This window comes from Nothobranchius furzeri, chromosome 17 (assembly GCF_043380555.1).
Source record: "Nothobranchius furzeri strain GRZ-AD chromosome 17, NfurGRZ-RIMD1, whole genome shotgun sequence".
NCBI classification, from domain to species: domain Eukaryota; kingdom Metazoa; phylum Chordata; class Actinopteri; order Cyprinodontiformes; family Nothobranchiidae; genus Nothobranchius; species Nothobranchius furzeri.
This window is the reverse complement of record NC_091757.1, coordinates 39,936,393-39,959,219: the sequence shown is the minus strand read 5'-3', so window position 1 is coordinate 39,959,219 and position 22,827 is coordinate 39,936,393. Positions and strand designations below refer to the sequence as shown.

General features: G+C 42.1%; 1 protein-coding gene across 2 annotated transcripts in view; it reads right to left on the bottom strand.

Annotated features, from left to right (window-relative positions):
- Positions 1-22,827, bottom strand: part of adgra2 (adhesion G protein-coupled receptor A2) — a 53,145-nt gene extending 30,318 nt beyond the window's left edge. The window contains exons 1-2 of one of the 2 annotated variants that reach the window (XM_015972310.3): positions 21,735-22,827; positions 85-156 (exon numbers count right to left, since the gene is read on the bottom strand). In XM_015972310.3, the coding sequence (XP_015827796.3) occupies positions 85-156; positions 21,735-22,030 (368 nt within the window). In that variant the 5' untranslated portion in view covers positions 22,031-22,827. Of the gene's footprint in view, positions 1-84; positions 157-21,734 lie in introns of those variants that run through there. The other variant, XM_054731406.2, reaches the window with a different exon arrangement.

Here is a 22,827-nt window from a genome sequence, read left to right as displayed (position 1 = left end):
AACACACATCGCGGGAATCAAATAGTGAAACGACACGCGAGACATTAAAGCCTTTCCAGAAAGGGAGTTTAATCGACTACTCACAGCTTCTCCAAAGAAGAAAGTCCAACAAAGGATCCACTTTTCAGAACACGAACTTTGTTGTGGCTCAGTATCCTGCAAAATAAAAAAGATCTTGTTAATGCACCAGTTTTTCGGATAATAAAAGTTCAGATTTCATTAAACACACGGCAACAACTTAAAAGATTAAAAGATTAATGAAAACCAAAGGTGCAGCAGTCACATGAGAGATTAGCCAAAGATTTTTCCAATAAATGTGGGACATCGACATTAGGAGGGATGTTGTGATCTCGATCATCACAAACTTTTGCATCAAAATAAACTTAATAGATCAAATAACAATGGCACAGACTTTGTAAATGATCCCCTTGCTCACTAGCTAATCATTTTGGCTCTTATCAGGTCAAAGGTCAGAGAACTGTGGGACACAGTGCAGATTACATTTTCAGTAACCAGCTGAACTGATGGCCCATTCTTTATCAAACCAGATTAAACTGGACTTCTGCGTTCTTTTTAAAGACCAAGTTCACTCATTTGCAATCATCTTTAGTACAAATGGATACCTTGTGAGATGATTCCTGTGGGGAAAAATGCTCTGGAGCTCCTGTTTCAGGAGCTAGAAGTGAGCCAAGTTGAGCTTCAGATGGCAGGTCTTATTTCCTGTTATTTTGCTACCTTGCCTCTGATTGGCTAACAGCAACACGACTCTACCACTGACTTTGTAACGTGGATGTTTTATCTCCATTAATAACACAAACCTGAAAGAGTTGTGCCATGTTGTGGAGTTGCTAATGCTAACAGTTAGCTTCTACTAGCCACGGCATGCTCGGCTCCCTCCTGGACGCTAAATCAACAACAGCCTTTCCTCTTTCCTGTTATGAGCCAAGATGGGTGAGTCCATGAATGCTATTGGATCATGTGACGTGGAATTGACCTGCTTTGCTAACCCAAACGTTTTCTCATCTATTTTCTATCGGAGGCTAATACAGGAAATGGGTAGAAGACTATTTTCACGTTCAGCCTGCATGTTAATGTCATAGTGACTCATATTCCTAACAAGTAACAAGTAAAAAACTGTTTCACAGTGAACTCGATCTTACAAAGTAGTTGTTACACTTTGGAAGCTTGTTATCATCCTTGCAACCCATCATGAACCACCTAGCAGAGAAAATGTTTGCTAAATGTGGAGCTGTAACTCTTGAGTCACAGCTTCTCAAACCTCATTGGACCCACAGTGACATTAGCAGAAACACACTTGGGGAAAATATGCACGCTTGCAGATGTTCGGATGTCCATGAAGTGCAATTTTCCTCTTCCATACCACTCTTATTTCATAAAAGAGTTCTTTTAAATTCATTTTTTATACAATAAAAATAGAACTGTCACTCTTGGGTGGATAAAACCAAAAGCCAGCTGCGAACAGACTGGGAGCTGATGTGAAGCCCTCCAAATCATGCAAGAAGAGTTTCAGGAAGGATTTAATTGCCAATAAAACTAGAAAATGTCCGTGTTGATGTGTCACTACTCAGCCATAACCCAAATCTGTGATATTGCAAAGGTTATTTTAGGAAGACTGATTTCCACAAATTAACCACAACAGCGTCTGGATCCACCGAGCCCTGCCCTGGCAGCAGGCTGCTATCGTTAACACACCCTTCAGTTTCACATCGGCCCTGCTCCCACCACATGGCGCTTAATGAGCTGTCTGTGACATTAAGTACATTCTTAATCGGGAGAGCCAAGCAGTGTGTGTGCCTTTAAAAGTGGGAGCTGACAGTGAGCGGTCTGTGAGATTTACAGATTCAGCAGCAGCCCCCCCCCCCCCCCCCCCCCCCGTTTCCTGCCACATCAATAAAAACGCCTTTAGCTCTGCGCCTTCCAGCTCACTTAATGGCCACATTTAACCGTTATATCTTGGTATGTTGGGATAAACTGGGCTGACTCACCTCTTTGCCACAATATCAGGACTCCTTTTTTTCAAAAAGCCAAAGTTTCCTACACCGCTTACTTTTAAATAGTAGAATTATTTAAAATAAACGTATTATTAAACATGTCTACGATCAAGAAACAGGATATATTTCACTGTAATAATGAAATTAAAGCTTATTAAGTTGTTTTATTGTCCATTTAAGTACAAAAATTCCCTTTCCCCACATCTTTATGTGATGTTGTGTCATCAAAATGTACTTTTCCAAGAAGTAGAGCTTTGCTAGAGTAAAAAATAGAAACTGAGACTTGTTCAGAAATCCACAGGGAGCCATTGGGATAAATCAAAGACAGCTTTGACATTTTAGACTGCATGTTGGACGAGAGCTGTCCTTTTGGGCCATAGCCTGAGTTTGAACCCGTGACTTGTGAGTCTGTCAGGTCTTTCACTTGACTTTAGGCTAAGAACCCCTCTCTATAAATGGATGCAGGCCCAAGATGAAAGCTACAGAAGACCCGGAACTGCCTGAATAATTCAATGCAGATAGGAGAGGAGAAAGTCACATCTGGCAAAGACACAAGCCATTTTAATTGAACACAGATTGATGGTTTAGGCACTGCTAATTCATTTTTTGACTCAGCTTATTATGCTGAGAAAGGATTATTTGGGTGCCAAATGTGTTTCAGCTTCAGTGTCCTTAAGAACAAATATTCCTGTTAATTGAAATACCAGGATAAGTATAAATATTCATGATGCGTGCACAAATTAGATGCATTTGTCTTCATAAACACCTTACTTTGTATATTTTGAACACCATTTTTCAATAAGTATGACAATCTGTTTACAAGAACATGAAAGCTGACTTGTACAAACAACAGCCGCTAAATGAGCTGAATGAATCCCTCCAACAGACAAAAGGCACAAATTTCCAGGAACACAAAAGAGCTGCAGAGCCTGAGCAGTTCTGCAAAGTCCCCAAAGCCTGATGTTTGGAGCTCAGTCGTAGTCAAGCGCATTGTTCTCTCATAAACAATACACCGAGTGCAGTTTTTGAGAACGAGAGACAGGCAGAACTTTGTAAACAGACAGAAATAGTCAGTGTTCCCATGAGGCTAAACAGGAAACCCAGCCAATTAGCTGTTTATGCAGAAACCAGTTTCAGAGGTCAGGGGTAGTGGAGAGAGCACTTCCGGGACGGCCATCAGACAGCCGGAGCAGCGTCCGGAGGCGAGGTGACAGTCGAGGCGAGCGGGAGTGCCTCTTCTGTGTCACTGCAAAGGTTAACAGAGAAGAAGAACAGCTCCTCTGTTGTGGAGGAACACATATCTGATGTATCTGTGAGCGGGTTGCGTCTGCAGAGGCAGATCAGGTGGCTGAGCGTGCCCGTGGGAGGGCTGGTACGAGGCAGGGCAGCAGGCTGCTCTAATTCACTTCCAGCTACTCTCTAGATGGTCTCACAGAGCAGAATTCACCATCACTCATTCTTTTAACCCTTTCACAACACAAAAGGCTCTCAGAAATCAGATGAGCTAATTGAGTTCAGCTAGTTATAAAAAAAGAGGACAAGCACATGTTCAGGCTCCAGGATCCTATTCAGCTGTTTTATTTAATTCATTTAAAGAAAGATCAAAAAGCGAGAGGTCATATGAAGAGAGATGCGTCCCAGAGAGAAACAGACACTGGCCGGCCTTGTTCTCATCAAACACAGGCAGAAATACAAAGATCACTGACAAATTAGGCTTTAATTGCGTTGGGAGGAGTGATCCTATGATTTTGTAAAGAATTATAAATATTATGCATAGAGAAATTTTGTGAGCGTGTGATTTATCGCGTGAACGTTTCTCCCATCTTTTGTAAAAAAGAAAAAAAAAACAACTGCTCGTCCAATCAAGTCAGAGCGACTCATTGCAGAGCAGAGAGAGACCTGGAGTTTTTACACGTGTCCGTGTCTTGGGTCCATTTCTAAGCAACTACAGATGCCAAGATCACCTTCTGGCAGGTTTTGAGTGTCAAGAACAACCTTGAACTTCAACAATCTGGAAGCTGATAAAACATTTGTGTCGCTGTTACCATTCAACTTTTCAACTGCCAAATACCTTCAGGCTGCTGTCCAGCAGAAAGGGCCAACAATGTTGCTTGATTAGAGTTTGCAGCTGGTCACATTCACAGAGAAATTAAATCACATAATGAAAGAACTGAGTTGTAGCTTGGTACGAGCAGAGGTCGTGATTTAACCTCCAGAACAGCAAGGTTCTGACCGGGCTGGTGAACGGGTGAGACCAGCTCCAGAGTGGCAGCTTGAAACTACTTTAATATAAAAAGGATCATATCAAGTCATGCTAAAGCAATTTAAACCTTTACACGTCTGTTATTTTTTTTCATTACCTGGTTATTTCTGTAGAAACAGTTTGAAGTTAAACAGGAATTGGAAGAAATGGCTATCTCCACTGATTATTTCCTAGAATTAATGTAGAAATTATGGTTGCATAATACAAAATATTGTTGCTTAAATGATAAAATGTTTTTTGAAAGATTTTTGCTGTTTTAGGATGGCCGTATGCCATGTTGGTCTTCACCATGTTGTAATTAGCCTGTAGCTCATCGATTTGTAAAAAGAAAAATGATGTTTTTTCCTCCCTTAAATGAAACTCTCCACTGGGCTATCTACAGCAGGTAATATTTTTGTAACATTTCCACAGGAAGACCTTGAAAATATCTGATCTATCACTTTAAACAATCTTTGCCCTGACTTGAAGTCAATATAGAACAATAATTCATCAAATAAAAACGTGTGATATTCACCTACTTTGTTTAAAGGGGACATATTGTGACATTTTTCCTATAATAATACATGTTTATTAAGTTCCTTGCACTTAATTACTCTCACATAAAACAAGCCCACCAGTTTTATTTTGGACAATTTCAGTGCCTTCCAGAATAAGCCATTTCAGTGCTCTGTCACCTAAAAAATAACAAGCTGGAACTGGCCACGCCCACCCATCCCTTGCTCAGGCTGCTATAAGCTGAGAAGCTCCGATAACCAGGAGGGGCTCAGACAAGAGCTGCTGCTCCCCTCTTTCACGTGTGTGGTGATCCAAGCCTAATTTGCCCATTTGTGATGTTCCAAATAGGGACTTTTTTAATGCTGATGAATGGGCACGTTTTTTTCAAGTTTGGAGTGTTTATAGAGGAGGCAGAGGCCCACACGGCAGCACTGAAGGACGCAAAATGTGAGTTTTGCTTAAAATTCCCCTTTTCACCCTCCCAATGTCTTAATGGATGACCCCGCAAGGAAAGTTGACCATTGAGCAGGATTGATGGTTTATCCCTTGAGGTCCACGCGCTACGGGGTGGTGCTCACTCCTCACCCTTGCCACATGGACCCAAGGAATAAACCATCAACCCTGCTCAATGGTCAACTTTCTTCGCGGGGTCACACCCATTAGGACAGTGGGAGGGTTAAGAAAGTAGCAACAACTTTAAGACAGGGTTTTGAAGCTTTGAAGAATAAATACAAAACACAACCTAATCCTTTTGCATTAAATTCAATTAATACATTGAAATACAAACTACTCTATGAGAAAATGTATCAAACCAAGATGCAAACAGAATTAACTAATTATTTGCTGATGGTTTCTTGATGAAGAGCATAAAAAATGCAACTTTCTGTCTAGAAACTGCAGCACCATTCCACAATCTCAATATGAGTGAATGAAAGTGTGTATATGTTCCATCTTTTCTCTGAAGCTTTGCTTTGTGGTAATATTACACACGCCGTGCATGAGAACAAGAGTGTGCAAACAGAAACCATCCTGCTGCTGATTTCTGTCAGCCAATCAGCAGCAGGATGAGCAGAGAGGACGAACACATTCTCCCATCTCCTGTCCCGACTGCAGCTAATGCTGCAAACCTAAAACATGGCAGAATGTCCTGCTGACTGGTCCTTACCTCCGAGACTTTTGTGTCAATATGCTTTTACTCTTCATCCTTCCTTTGTGCCAGACAAAATGAAGCCTTAGTTGTGTTTTATGAGCTGGAAGCATACAGGAAATGCCCCCGCCTGGTTTGGCGTTTAGCGAGAGCAACAAATGAGATGCACTTGAGTTAAAAAGCAACCTTGGATGTCCTCTAAATATTTAGCTGGACTCAGAGTGAATTCTGGGTAACCAAATGGCTCTGCAGCAAACCACAAATAGAACAAAAGGCATAAAAGAAAATATTTATATTTAATAAGGATGCTTTCATGGGTGCAGCTGTCTGTTCTCATGAATGTTTTACTAGCTGCTGTGTTCAATGCAACAAGTGTTTTCTTTCATTTTCAACACACAGAATCAACACATTGATCTCAGCAGAGCACTTCAAGTCTACAAGTGACAAACAACACGAGTGTTAATTAGACCCTCCACCTCTGGGCCTGCCCCAGCATTGATCCAGCCCTTTTAGAGAGAAAGGCCAACAAAAAACTGGGTTGGAGTGATGAAGAAGTCAAACAAGCCACTGGGCTGCTGGGTAAATATCAGTTTAACTTTGGATTGGTATCTTACCCGTGAGGACCACGCGCAACGACAAAGACAAGAACCCTTGAAAGAAGCTGGTAACGTGGCAAAAGTCCAGTCTGACTTGGGAGACCAGTGGGAGCCGGATAATGAGAGGGGTTTTAAATGAGGGTTTCAGAGAGTCATTATTGAATTAAGCCTGCTTTATTAGCTGATTTAATAATACTCCCTGGCTCTTGTCACAGCGCAGCTTAAATTCATTACAATAAAACATGAATAGGAATTAAACCCTGAGGGATCTGAAATCTGCTAAAAGCAATTAGATTATTCACATTTACAATAAAGAGCTCTCTTGTATTTTTCTCCATTTTCTCTTCTTTGTTAGACAATGGGCTTTATTCCTGTTTACATAATGATCTAGATGGAATGAGCTGCAGGGTGGTAGTTGTACACCTGGGGTCTGCAACCTGTGGCTCTGGAGCCACCATGGGACTTACAAAAAGATCAGGTGAAAATTTACAGGTTTAAGCAGCTTTTCAGTAGTTTTTTCAAGAAATAATTGCATTGAATTTCAATCAATCAATCAATCAATCAATCAATCAATCAATCAATCAATCAATCAATCAAATTTTATTTGTATAGCACCTTCTACAACATTATCCGAAGCCCAAGGTGCTGAACAACATCATTAAAAGAAAAACATTCCCAGTACATGGGCATAAAAGCAGGATAAAACATATATTACAGATAAGAGATATCGGAATAAGACTAATCGATAAAAAAAACAAATGTCGGACAAAATAAAATCAAGCATCTGGGTTAAAAAGAAGAATAGTTTAAACCATAATGTTAGGGCAATTCAAATGACCCTAGCGCTAAAACGCAATCAGATAAAAATGAGTCTTTAAACGAGACTTAAAGACTTGAAGGGATGGTGCCTGCCTAATGCTCAGTGGCAATTCGTTCCACAGAGTTGGAGCCAAAATAGAAAAAGCACGACAACCCCTCGATCGAAATTTCGACCGGGGGACCACCAGAAGTTCCTGCTCGGCTGAGCGAAGAGACCGAGATTTCCATTACATAATGACAATAAATAGATCTGTATAATATTAATAGTTTCAGAGCTTTATTTTTTTACATTATTTCACACAAATATCATTACCCTAGGTGTAAATAATATATTATTTTTGCAAAAGTGTTTTTTAAAAACCCTAATAATAGAAACAAAAAAGTGTTTTTTTCTTCAACAGTTAATTTATGGTCCAGGTCCATATTTATGGAAGAGAAAAAAGGATTTCTGACTGTAATCTAAGAAAAAGTTCAGATTCCTGATTTTAATCTCAGATTCATGACTTTTTCTTAGAATCTTGGTGTGACCTTTGACCCAGCTCTCACCCTGGATTCTCATGTCAGTTCTCTTGTTCGCTCTTCCTTCTTCCATCTCAGGAACATTGCTAAGCTGAGTCCCATTCTGTCTCGCTCTGAACTTGAGACAGTTATCCACTCCTTCATCTCCTCACGCTTAGACTACTGTAACTCTTTTTTCACGTGTCTGAGCAGAACCTCCCTGAACCGTCTACAGGTGGTTCAGAATGCCTGTGCTCGGCTTCTGACCAAGTCCTCCAAACACATCCACATCACCCCGCTTCTCCTCCAGCTTCACTGGCTGCCAGTCAACGTCAGGGTTCATTTCAAGATCCTGGTTCTGGTCTATAGGGCCTTACATGGACAAGCACCATCTTACATTGGTGATCTTCTTAGTCCTTACACCCCCAGCAGGTCCCTGAGGTCCAGTGATCAAAACCTACTGGTTGTGCAGCACCAGGCTTAAGACCAGAGGTGACAGATCATTTGCTGCTGTGGCCCCCAGACTCTGGAACTCTCTCCCCCTGAGCCTGAGATCAGTGGACTCAGTGGTCTCCTTTAAAAAGCAGCTGAAGACTCACTTGTTCAAGCTGGTTTTTGTATGACCATCACCATCCTCTCCTTATCCTGCTCTTATTCCACCTTTCCCGGGATTCACTATTTTCCCTCTTCCCTATTCATTTTCTCTCTCCCTTTCCTTACATTTTTTAATCACATTTTTTAATTTTTTCTCATTTTAAACATATTTGTAAAAAAAAATTGAAATCCTTTTTAATACTTAAATTTTTTTTGTTTTTGTGAGGCGCCTTGTGATACTTATCCTGAGAGGCGCTATAGAAAACATTGTTTTCTTTCTTTCTTTCTTTCTTTCTTTCTTTCTTTCTTTCTTTCTTTCTAGAAATCTGAAAAAATAGAACTTTTTATTTTCAGTGGCGCTAATTGTTGTCCATAGAAATTTCTTAAAAATTGTAAGTTGTCTTTTTTCTAAAGTTCCTATAAAAGTTGTGATTCTAAACAACTTTTATCCTGGTGGACTGAGTAAAGAGCAGCTCATGGATTGGAGCGGTTGCAGCCTCGTGCTCTAAAACTACAGGAAACAAGGGGTTTAAAAGTGACTTAAACACAATCTTAGATGAAGACTTGACATGTAATATCAGTTCTAGAATGGTTACCAGTCACTCACTGAACATGGACGAGATAAAGGTCTTTGTTCTAAAGTCAGGAAGAAGGCCCTCCTGACAAGTTCACCTCAAGTTCAAACTGAGCAAAGTTCAGAAAAAAGTTTCAGGAAGTAGACATGAGCCAGAGCAGAGGTGAGCAGAGCACATCAGGATTTTGACTCTTATTTCCTGATATTTAGACTTCTTTCCTCTGATAACAGCAACATGACTACCTCTGACTCCCTTTACTTTGCAACGTTGATGTTTTATCTCCACTATAACACAGGTCTGAAAGAGTTCTGCCATAGCGGAGTTGCTAATGCTAAAGGTTAGCTTCTACTAGCTAAGACGTTCTCTTCTCTCTCCTGGACACTAAACCAACAACAGCTTTCCCCGTTGTGACCTAAGATGGGTGAGTCCATGAATGTTAATTTGTCTTTATGACATGACATTCACAAGCTTTTCAAATCTGAGCATTTCCCCTTTTGTTTTCTGTCACTGGCTAAAGCAGGAAATAGGGGCAGAAGACTGTTTCCAGGTTTAGCCTCCATTTCAAACTCAGAGTGGCCAATAATATTTTAAAATAACAAGTATAAAACAGTTTCTCAGTGAACTTGGCTTTTAAAAGAGTCTCACTGTAATGGTGCTGGGAGTTGCTGCAGAGGTCTAATAATTAATTAAATTGTTTTGTTAATAAATGATCATATTAGAATAATGCTGATGTCAAAATATGTTTGAATCATGAGGTAAAACAGGCAAAAAAGATCGGTTAAGATGTTGGATGACAATTGTTGTCCCAGAGTAAAACATCTGTTTGTTTTCTGTCTCTCATCTTTATGGTTTAATCTTGTCTGTAGGTTAAATCTAAATCTAAAACCAGTCAAATTACTGAGTTTGTGAACAAAGTAGGATGAAAATGTGGTTTTCTGGCCTGAAGCTGTCTGTATCCTGATTTATTACTTCTTATTTCACTGGTATTTTTGTTCTGGGCAGCTTCTGTGTGTCATTTAAAGATGAAAAAAGTGTAATTCCACTAGAAGATAATATGTTATGAACGAAATGTTTAATTTTGTCTCTAATGACTGAGGTTTGGCTTAACTAAGGCTGGATTTTGGGGGAGGCAAATTGTCATTTAATAGTGAGTGTGCACGTATGCTGGCAGAAAAAAAAACAACTGAATACACTCTAAAGATTTAACCAATGTTGTTTGTGCCAAAGTTGTAATTAAATATTCCTCAGATGTTAACTGTGTAACATTTTGAGTATTCCCACCTGCATGACTTTATTACAATTAGCAAAGTCCTCTATCCACTTTTCCTGTTTTATTAACTGAAAAACTGAGCTTAACTGTTGGTGTTTGCATCATGCTGCAGAAAGCTTACCCTGCACGACCTGGGTCTCTCAGTCTCACTAATGGACACTTTTGCAGAGAAGAAAGGAGGAGGGTGGACAGAAAATGGATGAAAGAGCATGAGCAGAAAGATCTCTCAGGCTGGAAGGTGCTTGTGTCATCTTTGTTACAATAAGTACTTTATGAGAGGCCTCCAGACTGTGCTGGCTAGTACGGGTCCATCCAAATGGCTTAACCCTTTCGTTGTAGGAAGACAGAGCTGCCTCCACCCCGACCCATGGCACTGAGCACAGCAGAGGCTAAATGCCCTGGAGTGCAACAGGCACTTTAGCAGTAAACACATGTCAAGATTTAAATGTGCCCATTGTGCCTGACCCACCAGAGGGCTTGTCGCAACCACCTGGGAACGCTGCCAAGCTACAGGCCCCATTTATTGCCTTTCAAGGAGAGGAGCATCCATGTAATTGCATGCAAAATATTTTTTATAATATTGTTCTGCAGATCCTGACTGAGTACTTCAGTCATCAGCAGGGAGGGAACTGATACAGAACATAAAAGATTCTTATCAAGATAAAACGTAGATTTTTTTAAAGATTATTCCAAGTGAATGATCTTGCATGACTTGGTTTCACCATCTTCTGTCCTGATGCTCAGCGTGGGGAGTGTTCTCCTGCATCTCTGTGCAACCGCTCATTACAGAGCGAGCTGCGTTGTGCTTCGGTTAGCAGGCCGGGCCAGGGAGTTGGGCTTTGTGGTGTGTGTGTGTGTGTGTGTGTGTGTGTGTGTGTGTGTGTGTGTGTGTGTGTGTGTGTGTGTGTGTGTGTGTGTGTGTGTGTGTGTGTGTGTGTGTGTGTGTGTGTGTGTGTGTGTGTGTGTGTGTGTGTGTGTGTGTGTGTGTGTGTGTGTGTGTGTGTGTGTGTGCGGGCACAAATTTAGATGAACAACTGTGTGGCCTATCAGTCTTATTTTTATGGGACGAGTGTATGTTTGGTCCTTTGTGTGCACATGCATGTGTGTGTGTGTGTGTGTGTGTGTGTGTGTGTGTGGTTGTGTATGCACAAGTGGTCCAAAATACTGGGCTAAAATTAAAATATTGGTTTTCAAAATGTCTCTAATTAGAGAGGAGGGGAGGACCGATGACTATTTTGAGAGCTGCGGCCGTGCACACCCATTCCACACTAGAAAAAGCAGACTAGCACACACACACACACACACACACACACACACACACACACACACACACACACACACACACACACACACACACACACACACACACATACACACACACACACACACACACACACACACCCTGCTAAGAGCCTTTTTAGACAATTCATCAAGTTCAAATAGCAGTAACTGTCTACAAAGTGTGCTTCACATGTGATTTATTACAGCTGAACAACCAGCGAACTTTAAAAAGACAAAAACAAGAAGCTGCCACAAATATTAACAAAAGCTGTGATTAATTATTATAATATTTAGAGTCAAAATCTCACCAAAGTGGAACGTTTATATGAGCTGAGCAGGAACACAATGGTCAGTTTAATCACTGTCTGAAGTGTTTTTACAATTTTAATGAGGCAATTTGGTGAAATAGCTGTTTGAGACAGGGAGAGGAATGTGGTGTGTGCCTGGCTGACATTGTCTCATTGTTCTGTCTCATAACAAGCTTCTGTTTTCTGCTTCTGAGCAAAGATGGCTGGGAAATTAGGCTGCTTCAACAAATCTTTCTGTCTCAGATTGGATTTATTTATTTGCAAATTTGGACAACGTGTTGATAAGTCGAGTCCAATTCACTGCATGTCAAACCGTTTCAAAACCAGGATTCACCACAGATTATTAAACCACGAGGCCTTGTTACACAAACATGGTAAACCAGGATGTTTTCCGGAGAACAGATTGATTAAAGATGAAGAAACACACTTTCACATTAGATCTGGTGGTCTATTGCATCAGCAAAGATTTTAATAAATGGTTATTGCTTTGTTTGTTACGCAACTGAATCTTTGGATCTCTTCACAGACACACTCCACAGTATATCAACACTGTTAGGTAACGACGCTAGCAGTAGCTTCATTTTTCATGAACTGTGTATGAATGTATTGGTCACCCTTCACATCTGTCTATCTATGGATGAAGAGCTGGTGTCCATGAGTACAGCCATTACCCAAGAATTAATGCATCTGTAAAGGACAATCTTCTTGGATTATCAGTTCAATAATCTCAATGCATATAAAAAAAGAGAGATAGAGGCTTTAATTTTAGCTTTCTGTTGAAAACCTTACAAAATGTAATGATAGATCTTTTAAAAGTTCCTAACTTTTGCAGAAGTGCAAAGTTAAGAACTTAGCTGGGTCCAAAGCGAACAGCTGCCTTTCCTCAGCTTCCAGAATAAAAAAAACTAGAACAAAAACTTTGTGAGGCAGCTGGATTGTTGTGAGATTTATGAGATCACAATCAGGAAAAAATCCATCTTGTCAAGCTCCAGACAAAGAATTCCTGGTGAATCTATAATAGTCTGAAATAGTGAGCTTTACTGCACGAGCAGCTCCAGGAAGTCAGACACTGGGGTACACGAAAAATATGCAACCAGTCAACAATCATCATCTAATATCTCTGATGGTTGTCTTTCACACACAGCTGGAGCTCACTGGGGCTTTTTAAAGCTGGTTGAGATGTTAAACTGGTGTGTGTGTGTGTGTGTGTGTGTGGGGGGGGGGGGGGGGGGGGGGGTTAGAAGCTGACTAGTAACGTATATATAAAAAATATTTGCATCCTACAGGATTGATGAGCTAATGGCTAGTCGAAGCTCTAGATTTCCATTGTGTAACAGCTGAAAAGTCCAAGATTTCACAAAATGTTTCACAATAACAGATTATACCTTGACCCTTGAATGCACCACAGTTGCTGCCTCCGGTGGACTTTGTGTTTAGAAATAATCTCATAATTTTGTGTAATTATATTTGTTATGCAAAACTGTTAGTGATGGAGAGGTTAAAAAAGCATGAAAATGTTATACAAGCGGAATGTTTTACGCATTTTATGCATGTGGACTGGCCTTTAGCTTATCAGTCTTGTTTGATGCATACTCTTTTTCTCCATCAAACTGCCCTCTTTCCCCCCACCCCCCCACACCCCCTTCTCCACAAACGCCTTTGTGCAAAAATCACACGTTTACATTTTGTTTTGCTTGAAAACTGTTGGAAGCTGAATTTTGTCATGAGAGTTATCAATAAGCGGTCGCTGGGCAACACTGGACGACCACAAACGTGCAAATCACCTCTTGTTCACTGTTGTTTGTCGCAACTCTGTTCACAACAAGAGATTTGTCTAGGATGGCTGAAAACACAGAGTGTGGTCCAGGCTTGAAACCTTCAGTAGAGACAGAGTCCAGAGAACTCCTGACCAGCACCGGACTATGAGGAGTTCGTCAGACGTCTGGAGCGTACTGCAGCTGGTTTCATGTCAGAAATGATGGCAGAAGGCGCCAATAACAGATCGAAACAGTAAGATAATGTAATGTTTTTATGGGTGTTTAACAGTATGCATTGTATCAGGCATTCTCCTGTGTTTTGCCGCGTGGCTTGGAAGGGGGAGGGGGTGGCTTTGATGGAGGAGGGTTGAACTTTTGAATTGTGTGTTTTTTTCTTTTATTTTTTTTGATTGCGTCTTCCAGGAGACTATACCGTACCTGTGATAAAAAGACTTACAGTAGATGTTGTACTTTTTTTTTAAATCATTCTCTTTAACATTTTTCATTTTCTTTATAAGCCCATATCATCATATCCAGTAAATGGACACACACACACACACACACACACACACACACACACACTGGCCACAGACGTTCCCAGTATAGAAACCCATTATCTCCATCTGTATCCATGTGTTGTGGACCCAGAGCAGGAACTCGGCCGCTGTGGTCAGACACAGGGAGAGGGAAGTTAGCATTGGCAGCAAAAAGTCAAGTTTAGGAAAAACAAAAATAACAAAAACCCACTTCAGGTGGGGGGGGGGTGGGGGGGGGGGGGGGGGGGTCTGTGAATACATCTGGCTGTTTTTGCCAAGTTTTGAAAGATTGCAGTCTTTCTAAAGAGCCAACAAAACAAAGCGATGAGTGGAACGTGCATTCTTCATCCAGAATAGTCAGGAAGCCACAGCGCTGTAGGTGAGTCTTGCTTTGACCACGACACCTTGACCTGTACGTCCAGAGTAAAACATCCAGAGCTCTGTGTGGCACTGGCAGGTGCCACAGCTGCAGCCTAAGACTCACGGTATCCAATGTCAGGCCTTTGTTTGCTTTTTTGATTTATGGCTGACCACAGCTCCGTCTAACATGTGCAGAGGAGAGGCTGCCCCCCCTTCTCTCAACACCTTTCCACACATAAATAAACCCAGGAATAGCCGCGCTCCAGCATTCTGCCCACTATAGGAATTCTCCCCGCTGATAAGATGATGGTCCGGGACATTTTGTCAACATCCTCCCGTCTCAACACATAAGAACCAGAGAGCCAACATAAACTGCCACAGCTGCTGCCTCTTTAATACGCATCCACACAGGAAACAATGTGACTCAGAATGTGAAATGGTCATTAAAGGAAGGCAGAGTCACAGTGAAGAAAATCGATGATCCCGCTGAGACCAAGGGGATCTGAAAGGACACGAGTTCATAAGACTCATGGGATGCAATAAACAAGGAGGCATGACGGTCAACCCAACAGAACTACAAGTATGTTCAGAAAAGTCAAACAGATGTGGGATGAGACATAAACAAAGCTGTCTTCTCCCTCCCGGTGGCATACTGGTTCAACTTGTGTACTTGCTGGTGTATTAGTTCAACGTATAACTCTTTTTTCCCCCCGTAAACCAAGCCTCAGTATTTCTATCCCCAACTGCTCCAAATCAAATTTTGTGAGGAAAAATGTCACCATTTATTTTTTATATCATATATTTGTTCATTCATCTCAAAGCACTGTAAAACTAAAAGTGCTATATCACGGTAAATGATCGGAGATAAATGTTCATACATCAGCTTATTCTGTAAATAACCAAATTAACAACAATTAATTTCTGACCTGCTAAAAGTGGTGCTTTGAACAACCTCAGTTTGCAGAAAAAAATATTTTTTAACCAGAATAATGAGCAAACAGTTATACTTTAATAGATTACTGTTGTCTCAAATGTCAAACTTTTTACAAGCATTCATGCCAATGCATGTGATGGATGTCACACTAGAGAATTAATCACGGCTGTGAATCTGTGACGGTAGTTTCCTTTAAAATGTTCTTGTCATATTTTTACCATTTCAATGAAAGATGGAGCATTAATATGAACAATAAAGACCATCCATTCATTCAAAAATGATAATTTCATCATCTTTAAAATGTTCATCAGTAGAAATAATCTGATATTTCTGATGAAAGTGGCCCTGGCTGCTCTGGAACTGCTAAAGCTAGCTGCTACCACTGCAAGCAACCACACATGTGAATAACAGTAAAACAAAGGTGAATGTTTATTTAAGGTCCATAAATCTACATTTGCATGAACTGCAATGACATTTTGTAGTTTCAGTTGTTTTGAGTAACCATTTTTTTATTTAGGTCTTGGCCTTGCTACGATTACCTGTTAGCTCATCGGTCCAATTAGAACAAATACAGGTGCTGGCCAGTAAATTAGAATATCATCAAAAGGTTGAAAATATTTCAGTAATTCCATTCAAAACGTGAAACTTGTACATTATATTCATGCAATGCACACAGACCAATGTATTTCCAATGTTCATTACATTTAAATTTGATATTCATAAGTGACAACTAATGAAAACTCCAAATTTGGTATCTCAAAAAATTAGAATATTCTGAAAAGGCTGAATATAGAAGACACCTGCTGCCACTCTAATCAGCTGATTTACTCAAAACACCTGCAAAGGCCTTTAAAAGGTCCCTCAGTCTTGTTTTGAAGGCACCACAATCATGGGGAAGACTTCTGACTTAACAGCTGTCCAAAAGACAATCATTGACACCTTGCACAAGGAGGGCAAGACACAAAAGGTGATTGCTAAAGAAGCTGGCTGTTCGCAGAGCTCTGTGTCCAAGCACATTAACAGACAGGCGAAGGGACGGAAAAAATGTGGTAGAAAAAAGTGTACAAGCTCTAGGGATAACCGCACCCTGCAGAGAATTGTGACGACAAACCCATTCAAAAATGTGGGGGAGATCCACAAAGAGTGGACTGCAGCTGGAGTCAGCGCTTCAAGAACCACCACGAGGAGACTCATGAAAGACATGGGATTCAGGTGTCGCATTCCGTGTGTCAAGCCACTCTTGAACAAGAAACAGCGCAAGAAGCGTCTCGCCTGGGCCAAGGACAAAAAGGACTGGACTGATGCTGAGTGGTCCAAAGTTATGTTTTCTGATGAAAGCAAGTTCTGCATTTCCTTTGGAAATCAAGGACCCAGAGTCTGGAGGAAGAGCGGAGAAGCACAGAATCCACGTTGCATGAGGTCCAGTGTAAAGTTTCCACCGTCAGTGATGGTGTGGGGTGCCATGTCATCTGCCGGTGTTGGCCCACTCTGTTTCCTGAGGTCCAGGGTCAATGCAGCCGTCTACCAGGAAGTTTTAGAGCACTTCATGCTTCCTGCTGCTGACCAACTTTATGGGGATGCAGACTTCACCTTTCAGCAGGACTTGGCACCTGCACACAGTGCCAAAACCACCAGCACCTGGTTCAAGGACCATGGTATCCCTGTCCTTGATTGGCCAGCAAACTCGCCTGACCTTAACCCCATAGAAAATCTATGGGGTATTGTGAAGCGGAGGATGCAATACGCTAGACCCAACAATGCAGAGGAGCTGAAGACGACTATCAGAGCAACCTGGGCTCTCATAACACCTGAGCAGTGCCACAGACTGATCGAGTCCATGCCACGCCGCATTACTGCAGTTATTGAGGCAAAAGGAGCCCCGACTAAGTATTGAGTGCTATACATGCACATTCTTTTCATGTTCATTCTTTTCAGTTGGCCAACATTAGAGAAACAAACATTTTTTCATTGGCCTTTAGAATATTCTAATTTTCTGAGATACCAGATTTGATGTTTTCATTGGTTGTCACCTATAAATATCAAAATTAAATGTAATAAACATCGGAAATACATTGGTCTGTGTGCATTGCATGAATATAATGTACAAGTTTCACGTTTTGAATGGAATTACTGAAATATTTTCAACCTTTTGATGATATTCTAATTTACTGGCCAGCACCTGTATCTGCTTCTCAAAAGTGAGTTTGTTCAAGTTAGACATTTGCTGGGTCCAAATTCAGTGGCTGATTAATGAGGAGCATTTTAAGACCAGTTACATCACAGCAGAGTGACAAGAATAATAAAAGTGAACTTGGAAGAATGTCCAAATTTGAAGGCTACTCAAAATGCGGCCATATTTTCCAAAAATCACAAAGATGGGTCTAGTGTGTCGTTGTTGGCTTCTCCAATCTGATGATTCATCAACTATTTTGTAGCGGGCAAAGCAAGAAGACAGCTGTTTCATTCAAATCTGGCCTAAATCAACAGGGTGGGTGGGGTCGTTACCAGAATGCTGACCCTGATTTTGGACACAGCCATTGATTGTTCAAAACCGCGCCATAAAACCCAGCTTCAAAACATCAGAACTGTTGCTTTAGGGTGATTGCTGGCAAACAATCTGAACCTCAGTCTGAAGGTTAAAGGTTGAATATGGAACAATTAAATAAAAAGTTATATTAAAAATAATAATACTTCCACGGGGCGTTTAGAGGTGTGCAGAATGAAAGTACAATATTTCCTTTAAAAGCTATGTTTTAATAAAAAATATCAAATATTTATTTTCACGAGCATAACACTGGATTTATGTTTACATCTACCAGCCAATAGAGGGCTCCATTGCGGATTACCAAACACCGTTCGGCACAGCAAGGCTGATACAGTGGAAAATGGCGGACTGTGTCATCATCCTTCTCAGAAAAGGACCATAAAAGATCTAAAACCAGAGTGAGTTTAGGTGAAGCCTACGACAGATGGACCCAAATAAAAATGTTCACAGTATAACCTGGTATCCCGACGGCTGGAAACCTTGTCCTCTTGTTGTGACTATAATCTCCACACACTAGATGTCGGCGTGGTGTTCGTGTTCCATACTCAACCTTCAAAGACAGTTGCAGGAAAAAAATAGTTTGAGAGGGGTTCAATCTGTAGGATGTGTCGGCTATAACGTTAAAATCGTGGGCTCTGAAAATATGTAGACGATGAATTTTAATAAGGTTTTGTAAAAGCCGAAGAAAATGCACTAATGCACCATCTAAATCAGTATTTAAGAGGACACATTATGCTAAATGCACGTGCTTCCATGTGGGTCTCTACTGCCTCTATAAACATCGAAATGTGACACAAATCCATCCGTTTTCCGTCAGGTTGGGGTATTATGAGCCTAAAAGGAGCCGTTTTAAAATGTCCTGTTTGTGATGTCACAAACAGGTAAAGAGAAGTAAAACCACCTATCTTATGTTGCTGGAGGAGCAGCGGCTCTACTCTAAGCCCCTCACAGATATCAGAACTTCTCCGCTTATAGCAGCCTAAGCGGAGGGTTGGGGTGGGCGTGGCCAGCTCTAGCTTGTTTTCTTAAAGTGCCAGAACCCTGAAACAGTTCATTCTGGAAGGTACTGAAAATGTCAAATACATAAACTGATGAAATTGCTTTATGCGAGAGGCATTTAATGCAAAGAGCATCATGAACATATTTTGTATTGACCATAGACCCTAACCCTAGCTTCAAATTAAAAAAATATATGTTCCCTTTAAAATTATTAGTACTGTGGGTACAATGATGACCATGTGATAAAAACAGATAAACACTTTGCCACCAAGATAATATCCTAAACATTATTGGGTCCATAAACATTGTCATTGACTCAGGAATCATCTGCAGCTGTCTTGAGTGAGGGGGCATCAAGCCAAGGCAGGGCACACTGACGCCCCCACCCAGAGCATGTGTGCCCACTCATTAAGGTCGGCAGCCACCAAGCCAACACCATCAGTCACTGACAACGATGACAGCAGGCTATGCAAAGGGGAGGAGTTGGGTTTTGACTTTGGTAAAAACCACAAGCTATGAAGCATGAGCACACTCACACAGAAAGTGCCACTGTACGCTCTCTGTTCTCCATTAAAACGTTCAAACAGACACAGCTGCTACTGGAGCAGGAATTGTTCTCTGAGCCTGAATCTCTGGGAAAAGTATTGATATCCAGACTCTGCTGCTTCAAATCTTCAGAAGACTAATCATAATAAAGACGCGGAGCGCCACTTTGGAAGTGAAACTATGTTGCTGCAAGAGGCGCCTTGCCTCCTTCTCTCGCCTTTCACCCCAGTGTTGAAGATCTGTTAGTCAGAGGCTGGGGAGTTTTCAGTCTCCAGGGGCACATCCCTCTGAACCGTCTGCCAAGCTTCTCCTTTCTCTCTCCTCCAGTCTTTCTTTCTTTTCCCCCTCCTCCTTGGTTTGCTTTTCACCACTACTTCAACTCCTCATGCTGAACTTTCTCCTTAACTTTGACCTCTTATCAACCTCTGTCATTTATCCCTACTTTCACCCCCAAAATGTTTCACTCCCACTCTGCTATCTCCCCTTCCGCCCCTCTTCCTAACGCGGCGATCCAGCTCCCTTGCAACTGTGCATAATTAGGCCTAAACACAAGCCTGTGCTGGCTCACATCTGGAAGAGGTTTGGACATGGCAGTTTCCTACCAAGTCGACTAAATATTTAGGTTGAGAGTTACTGCGTGTGGATGAACTCATGATGGGGAGGGGGGGCTGGAGGTAAAGAATATGAGAGAAAATCTGGATGACTGGGTCTCCTGGAGGAGAGCTGAGGATGGGGAAGATAAACGATAAGGGAGTATTTTAGCTCAGGACTTCGTTAGTAAAACCATGATGGTTTTGGAGGTTGCTCCTTCATGGATGGCAGGAACAACAAACAGCCAAGTAATGGTTTTAATAAACACATCCCCATTGGGATTTCCCATGATGCTGAGGGGCCTCAGCTGGAATGTTCACAGGGGCCAGCTGTGGTGCGTTACACGAAGCAGCCAGCCCCCGGAAGCCCAGCACCCGGTGTCCTCCAGCCTTCTCCTGCTCAGCAGGATGGAGATGCAGCCTCGGGAGAGAGGGCTGTCCAAGCCAGGCACGGGAACGCTCCCCTACTGCACCTGGGATACTGTCTGCCCTCTCCGAGCAGACTGAAGAATGTCAGGAATAACACACACATCAACACAACTTCCCACATTCCACATCTGGAGCTAATGTCACGAGCAACGATGGGAACACGGGTGTATGGAGAACTCTCTGGATCATCAGGAAAACAAACTTTCCAGGCTGCACATTTCTCTGGGAAGGTAGCAGAGAATGGCGAGCTGAAGTGTTTGCGCCTCGTAAACGTGTCACGGGACGCCAAGCAGCTGCACCAAAACATCTTGACCAAAATTAGTAGGAGCGGGAAAAGAAGATTATCCTCAACCACCTCAACCTCTGCCACAAAAGCCACTCGGTCCTCCGGTTTTCAGCAATATGTTCCCCAGATGTTTATCAGGAGGCCTATAAATGGACGGCTGGCTGGCTTATGCTCTCCTGGGGCATAAATCCCCCGACTTTACCTCATGTGCTGCTTCCAGCTGGACTCTCAAACTTTATATTTTTCTCCCCCTGTGCCCATACAACACATTTCCCAATGAGCTACAGTGCAGAAACTTGCTGTGGGAATGAGCAACATCCTAAGAAATCCTGAGCAGCTGTGAAGAAAGTTCTGCTCTGGCACAAAACACCACCTCAAAAAATGTGTCACTAATAGATCAGCGATCTGTCATGAATGACTGTGTGTTTTGGCCCACGACGAGGCGCTTTCAAGTCAGCTCCAAACAGACCACACGAAAAATAAAAATCCCTCAATAATTAAAAATATCAAACTGCTGTCCTGCTTTCAGATGGTTTTCACGTCCTCAGGAGGATACAGATAGAAACGTTTGAAGTGGGGGCCCACAAGGCCACCAGTTAGACGAGGAGTCTGATATGAAAAACCCAGAAAGTGTTTGTGTTGATTCTAGTTTTGCAAAGCCGAGTCAGCTGGATCATGTGTGCGGATTCACAGAGTGATCACAGAGGTTTACAGATGCTTTAGGGAAAAAAGGGAGAAGATCACATTGTAAACCTTTGACCTGACAAGTTTTCTCACTGCTGCTGTTAAAGTGGGTCAAGGTGGAGTGGACCTGACTGGGTCATATAGTAACTCTTAATTACTGAGAATTAAAACATGATCATAAGCTAAAGAACACCAAGATGTTAAACTCACAGGGTCACTGTTCTGTTGGGGAACAAGCTGCCATCCGGAAGTTCCACCAGCTCCTCCTTGCTGCAGCTGACCCTCTTCCCCATGGGCTGGACGCCGTGCGCCTTGGAGCGCTCCTCCGAGCAGCTGCAGCCGCTGGTGGCGGCGAGCAGCCCGGGACAAGCCTGGGACAGTCTTGTTTCGGAGGCGGACAGCAGGAGCAGCATCAGTACCAGACGCCCCGGCAGCCAAGGGATGCCAAAGGCAAACATTGTCCTCCGCCTGGTTCTCACCTCAGCTGCACCTCCGCCTCCAGTCATCCCATATCTCCACCATGGAGGGCAAAGAAACAAACAAATGCTTTTAATGAACGTTGATGGTGGAAACTCCTCCGATCAACAAAGAACACCCTTCATCTTCTCGACCCTGAAATATTCAGTGCCGCTGATTTTCCATCTGTCCCGTTATGTCACGGCAGCGCGAGCGCACAACTTTCTTTGGTCCAAAAAGGGAATAAATCCAGAGGGTGGGAGTCCATCAGAGATTAAACCAGCAAATTAATCACTGGGATCTGCCTCTTTAAAAAAGTGTATGGTAGTTTGAACAAATTGAAGAGGTTTATATTTTTCCTGGATTCCTGGGAGTGCCCAAATGACCGTTGTTTGTCCCTGAAAGTCAGTCCTGATTCACGACCAGCGAGTCACAAAAATATCCATAAGCAGTTCAACAGCAGAGGATTTCCAGTGATTTTTTTTCACTTTTCCGCTGTTTCTAAAAGTTTCCCTCGCCTTGATTTTCCCGATCCTGGAGCTCCACGCACGCACGCGCCCTCCCTAAACTGAAATTAAAGAAGAAAAAATAATTTAGCAGGAATCCGAGTGATCTTGATCTTCTTTCACGTAATTCCGAAAAATATGAAATTAAATTAAAAACTAGCGGGTTTTGCCTGCTTGCTCCTGTCACGCTCCAATCTCACTCAGTTTAGGCTCCACTAACCCAAGTGCGCCCGTTCCGCCTGCGCTCTGCTCCGCGTGGTCCTAGCGCGTCCGGCTTTTACGCACAACCCAACTGGATTAGTCTCATCACACTCTTAAAGTTTGACCAAACCAAATTACAG